The 6,064-nt window shown below is 46.9% G+C and overlaps 1 protein-coding gene across 1 annotated transcript; it reads left to right on the top strand.

Annotated features, from left to right (window-relative positions):
- Nucleotides 1-2,939: 2,939 nt before the first annotated feature.
- LOC112934828 (taste receptor type 2 member 41) lies at nucleotides 2,940-3,866 on the top strand. Its single transcript, XM_026018350.2, has one exon. The coding sequence runs from the start codon at nucleotides 2,940-2,942 to the stop codon at nucleotides 3,864-3,866; it is 927 nt and encodes a 308-aa protein (XP_025874135.1).
- The last annotated feature ends 2,198 nt before the right edge of the window (nucleotides 3,867-6,064 follow it).

The raw sequence follows: 6,064 nt of genomic DNA, 5'->3' as shown, positions 1-6,064 counted from the left end.
AGTTGAAATTTCTACCAGGTGCAAAGATTTAATGATAGGAGATTTCAAAGCAAGCTGCCAGTTCACAATATTCAGGTTTTCAAAGAAAATGGGCATAAACCTGTTCCATAACTGCTGAAACCCTTTGATAAAATGAAAGGGTTAGACAGTAGAAGAGAGAGGATTTTGTGAAGAATAAGTATTTAGAAAAGCTATGTAATGAAACCCAGTCTGTCAAGGAGGTCTTACCTCAAAGCTGGTGGTGCTCCAGAGCTTTCCTGGGGCCACTTGCAAAGCTTATTGTGTTAATGCTTCAGTTGGGAGGTTTGTAGGCTAAGGTTTTGCTCCTCCTTGGGGGGTTAAGATAATGAGAGACAGACTAGCTAACTTTTGGGGCAGAGCCAGAAGCATGTGGCCACATTAGGACTGTGGGGGCATGGTGAGGGCACCAGCTGCAGGCCCCAAGGGAGAGAGCATGTGTGTACAGGTGTCTTGAGATTTGACCAATAGGGCTGCCTGGTGGAGTGAGGAAATGCCAGCAGTAATAATTTGGAGGCAAATGTCTAGGGGCTGAGGATGGAGTCTCAAGAGATCACCCAAAATAGAAACGCTCTCTCCCCATCAAAGGGAATTGCAGAAGAGAGAGCCCAGTGGGAATCTTCCAGAGCTCCGAAGTTTCCTCATGAAGAGGCATCATCATCATCATCATCATCATCATCATCATCATCATCATCTGCCAGGCCTGGAAAGTACAAAGCTTTGGTGCTAGTCTAAGTGAGACCCTTCCTGTCCCTTTTCCAGTCTCTACCTGCATTAACCAATCTCTGAGGGGTATCTTGTTATTTTGTGTTCATATATTGGGCAGAAATGCCCAGTTTCTGTTTTGGGGTCTTTCTGTGGATTAAAGTGATTCTGAGACAACTAGTTTGATAAGTGTGAATAGTCATGTGGCCTGCTGGAGTCCTTATTCTCTGGCAGGAGATGGCTCCCTCACTTGGTAAAATTAGAAGAAATAGTGGACGAGAATGCATGAAATTATGACTTGATAACACTATGAGTTCAGCCAATCATACATGGCGAAGGCTCTGCTTGCTCTGGCCCCTTAGCCCACGTCACCCCCGAGAACGCCTTCCCAAGCCTACAGGTCTGAAGGAGCAATTTTTCCCTTTCCAGGCAGTCTCTGACAATCTTACTCTTCTGTTTTCTTCGCAGCACTGATTACTACGTGAAAGCGTCTTGTTCATGTGGGTTCTTATTGTCAGTTACCTTCCATTGGGCTACAGGTTCCATAGACGGAGGAATCCCACCTCTTTGGTTCACTGCTCTATCCCCGGTGACTAGACTAGGTACTCTGTGTACGTAAGTGCTCAGTAAATATTTGCTGAGTGAATGCATAAAAACTGCACGAGCAATATAGATCTGAGAGTAGGGGAATTGCATATTCACCAACTTCGGTGAGATCTCTCTTTCTATTGTGGATTAGTCATTTTCATATAATTCTACACGTACGCTGTGGTAGTGACAACTTTTACATTATTTGTATAACTGTTCCTCTTTCATCACAAGGTCACGATCCAAAAGGATACACTTACATTAAAAAAACGTTTCAAATAAATGTGGAGAAAGGACAGATTTGAGGTATTAAAGAGAAAATATTTGACTATGAATCAACTTGACTATATTTTCATTCAAGAAAATATTTTTGCTTTTTATTTTTTTAAAGATTTAATTTATTTATGAGAGACACAGAGAGAGAGAAGCAGAGACACAGGAGGAGGGAGAAGCAGGCTCCAAGCAGGGAGCCCGATGTGGGACTCGATCTCAGAACCCAGGGATCATGCCCTGGGCTGAAGGCAGACGCTCAACCACTGAGCCACCCAGGCATCCCTATTTTTGCTTTCTAATATGGTCTCACAGGGATCTCTTTTTAATGCTGGTGTTGGAGGACAGGATAGCACATGCACCTTGTAAGCTATGGTATCTCAGTGTGACAGATAGACGCTAAGATGGTTTCCCATGACCTCCACCTTTGGTGTCTGCACCTTTTTGTAACCCCCACCCTTTGAGTGTCCCTGTAGACTGTGACTTGCTTCTATCCAACAGAATATGGCAAAAGTGATAGGTTGTTACTCCTGGGACTGTTCTATGCCATTCAAGACTCCATCTTGCTAGCTAGCTTGGCCTAGAGACTATCTTTGCTGGCTTGGTGAAGTAAGGCACCATGTTGAAACGGTCCACTTGGCACAGACTGCCGGTGGCCACCGGGATCCGAGGGAGCCTTCAACCATCACGCAGTAGGAGGCAGATGGCCCTCATTCCCACCACCACATGGAAATGGGTTCTCTCACTGGAACATAAAACCGATTTAAACCATTATCAGCCACTTATACCTCAGAGTCCAGGAAGGATTTAAGAAGAGATTTGGTAGAAATATGGACCAAGGCTCTGACCTTGGTCCTATGACTGCTCGTAGGTGAGGGTGGATGCGTAACAGGGAAACTCAGCTGGAGACAGACTCGTCTCCATCGTTTAGGTCTTGGCCATATGAGTGTCTCTGTATACTTGTCGCCTATATAATTAATGTCTTACGAGTGATCTGATGGGGGCAGATATGTTTATAGGGCTTGAGAGGGAATAAGAAGGCTGGAACTCAGTCTGAGACATGGAAAAACCCTCTACATTGATGCTAACGATGGTAGCATGCAGGCAAAAGCGGAACAGGCAAATCAGGGGCAGTCGGTGTGCCTCGTGGTAACCGAACCCGTGGGGGATTTGCATCCTCACTGAACTGAGCCCAAGCATCTGCCTTCTAAGTGGGCTCTGGTTCAGATGTAGAGGAAGACATCGGTCTTCTCACATCCCCAGGGAAAGATCCAAAGGGGGACTGTGGGTGGGGGGTAGGGAGGAGGCCAGGGGCCAAGACAAAGGCTCAGAGTGGTGGGGGGAGCGGAGAGGCCAAAATGCAGCCCGCCGTCTCCGCCTTCTTCATGCTGCTCTTTGTCCTGCTGTGTGTCCTGGGGATCCTGGCCAACGGCTTCATCGTGCTGGTGCTGAGCAGAGAGAGGATGCGGCGGGGGAGGCTGCTCCCCTCCGACGTGATCCTCCTTAGCCTGGGCGCCTCCCGCTTCTGCCTGCAGTGCGTTGGGATGATGAACAACTTTTACTACTACCTCCACCTGGAGGAGTACAGCACGGGCCCGGCTCGGCAATTCTTTGGCCTCCACTGGGACTTCCTGAACTCGGCCACCTTCTGGTTCGGCTCTTGGCTCAGCGTCCTCTTCTGCATGAAGATCGCCAGCTTCACCCACCCCACCTTCCTCTGGCTGAGGTGGCGGCTCCCAGGCTCGGTGCCCTGGCTCCTCGGGGCTTCCCTCCTGATCTCCTTCCTCGTCACCCTGCTCTTCTTTTGGGGAAACCATGCCGTGTATCAAGGATTCCTAATCAGAAAATACCCCGGGAACATGACCTTCCAGCAGTGGAGCAGGAGGCTGGAAATTCACTATTTCTTGCCCCTGAAATTCATCACCTTGTCAGTGCCTTGCTCCGTCTTCCTGGTGTCCATCGCACTGTTGATTAATTCCCTGAGGCGACACAGAGGGAGGATGCGGCGCAGTGGCCATGGCCTGCAGGACCCCAGCAGCCAGGCTCACACCAGGGCTCTGAAGTCCCTCGTCTCCTTCCTCATTCTGTATGCTCTGTCCTTTGCGTCCCTGGTCATCGATGCTGCGGGTTTCTTCTGCTCGCAGAGTGACTGGTACTGGCCCTGGCAGATTTTAATCTACCTGTGCACCTCTGTCCATCCCTATATCCTCATCCTCAGTAACCTCCGGCTCCGAGGGGGGTGCAGGCAGCTACTTCTGTTGGTCAGGGGCTCCCAGCTGGCCTAGGTGAGTCCCCATCCGGACCCCCAGAGGGGACTCGGGGACGATGACAGAGCCAGTGCCCGACGCAGAAATAGCTTCATGGGCAGAGAGATACCCATTGGATTCGACTCTGGGCTCCCCGCCTTGGGGAGTGGAGGGGGAGTCAAATCTGGGGATGCTCTGAGTGAGACTCCTTCCTTGGGACACTGGTAAATGGGGCCCCCTGGGGCTCAGAGAGCCAGTATTGTCCAGAAACTCAGAATGTAAAATTTTGTCTACTCTCCGTTTTGTATCCCCTCCATTCCACGGCAGCTTTAAGTTAAAAAAGTTTTGGGGCGGCCTGGGTGGCTCAGCGGTTTAGCACCGCCTTGGGCCCAGGGCGTGATCCTGGAGACTGGGGATGGAGTCCCCATGTCGGGCTCCCTGCATGGAGCCTGCTTCTCCCTCTGCCTGTGTCTCTGCCTCTCTCTCTGTCTCTCTCTCTCTGGGTCTCTCATGAATGGATAAATAAAATCTTAAAAAAAAAAAAACAAAGTTAAAAAAGTCTTGATTAGGGGCGCCTGGTTGGCTCAGTCAGTTAAGTGTCTGCCTTTGACCCAGGTCATGATCCTGAGTCCCATGATGAAGCCCCGAGTCGGGCTCCCTGCTCAGCAGGGGGAGCCTCCTTCTCCCTCTCCCTCCGCAGCTCCCCTGGCTTGTGTTCTCTCTCTTACTCTCTCTCTCTCTCTCTCTCTCAAATCAATAAATAAAATCTTTAAAACAAAAATTCTTGATTAACGGTACATGTGATCTCAACAGCCTCCCAGGGAATGAAGAGAAAATGTGCTTATGGCTGAGCTAGGGTGTGGATGGGGAAGGAGCATCCCTCCTGAGGATAATGTGATGGTTGCCATGGGAGCCCCAGAGGACAGTAGTTGTGGCCCACAGTGGTCAGGGCTGTGATGTCTAGAGGAGCCCTCCCTTCCGTGGAGATTCTTTTGTTCTCGCCACCCTTGTAGAATTTGATTTTAATTTTGTGAAAACCGCTGGAAGGTTTCTCGACACCAACCCATCTCTTTTCTCATGATTCTTTCCATTGTTCTGCATTCGGTTTTCGCTCCTCTGAGATCTAAGTGGCAGCCAGACTTTTTCCATGTTTATTCTTCCTTTAGAATCTCACATTGCGATTTTCCCCATTTCCAAATTGTCTCTGGAACTCTTTTTGTTTCTCCTCAAGCAAAAGTCACAAAGTCCCATGTCGATTGAATAAGCATGTACTTTTAGTTCTGAAAAACGAAAACTCAAGAGTTTCACTTAGTTTGTGTCCCAAAACTGTTTAACCTCCTTTTGTTTTAGGAATCACCCCATTAAATCTTATGTTTAAATATTGTTTTCAAATAGTTTGCTCCAATTACTATACAAACATTTCTAGAAGTAATTTCGGGAAAAAAAAATTCTATTTAGAGTTGGGTGCCTCTAAGGCAGGCTTAAGAATTTTTGCTCAAAGACACCAGTGTGCAAATTTCCGAGTCTTAACTCCCAACTGGATTCCTGGCAGGGACAAATTTTAATGTTCTCTGAGAGTGAAAACAAGTTGTATATGCTGCCGAGCAGAAGTACACTCATGGACTAAAATCTTTGTGCAGATGCAGATTATTCTATATTTTTACTCTAAACATGTATTTTTGATAGGTAATATATTTGTATGGTTAAAAATTCAAAATGTATTGAAGAATGTATGTTAAAAAAATCTCTCTCCTACCTTTCCCCTCTGAGACATTCTTAATAGTTTTATGTCTGTCCTCGAGATATTTCATTCTTTAGCAGAAAGCCACTAATATCAAACTACCAAACCAGTCAACCAGCTTGCTTATGTATTCCATACTAGTAACTAACTAACTAACTAACTAACTAACTAACTAGCTTATTAACTATGTTCTCCTAGTCTCCTTGTACACAGGTGGCTGCACAGTATGCATGCGGCTCTGCTCCTTGCTCTTTCTACTTAATAATTATCTTGGAGATCTTCACATTGTGGGAACACGTAGCATTTCCTCACTTTGGGGTTTACCGTTTTTTTGTTTTTGTTTTGACATAGATGCACCACAATGTCTTTAAATGGTCACTAGTTTGTGGTCATTTAAGTTGCTTCCTGTCTTTCTCTATTATGACAATGTTGCAGTGTTGAATGAATCTCCTACATAAGTAATCTTGCACATGTGCCAATTAACTGTAGGATAAAT

The sequence above is a fragment of the Vulpes vulpes genome, chromosome 7 (assembly GCF_048418805.1).
Source record: "Vulpes vulpes isolate BD-2025 chromosome 7, VulVul3, whole genome shotgun sequence".
NCBI lineage: Eukaryota > Metazoa > Chordata > Mammalia > Carnivora > Canidae > Vulpes > Vulpes vulpes.
Note: the sequence above shows the minus strand (reverse complement) of the source record. Positions and strands in the feature narration are given on the sequence as shown.

Excerpts from the sequence above, each read along its gene's own strand:
- LOC112934828 (XM_026018350.2), top strand. The coding sequence starts at position 2,940 with ATGCAGCCCGCCGTCTCCGCCTTCTTCATGCTGCTCTTTGTCCTGCTG.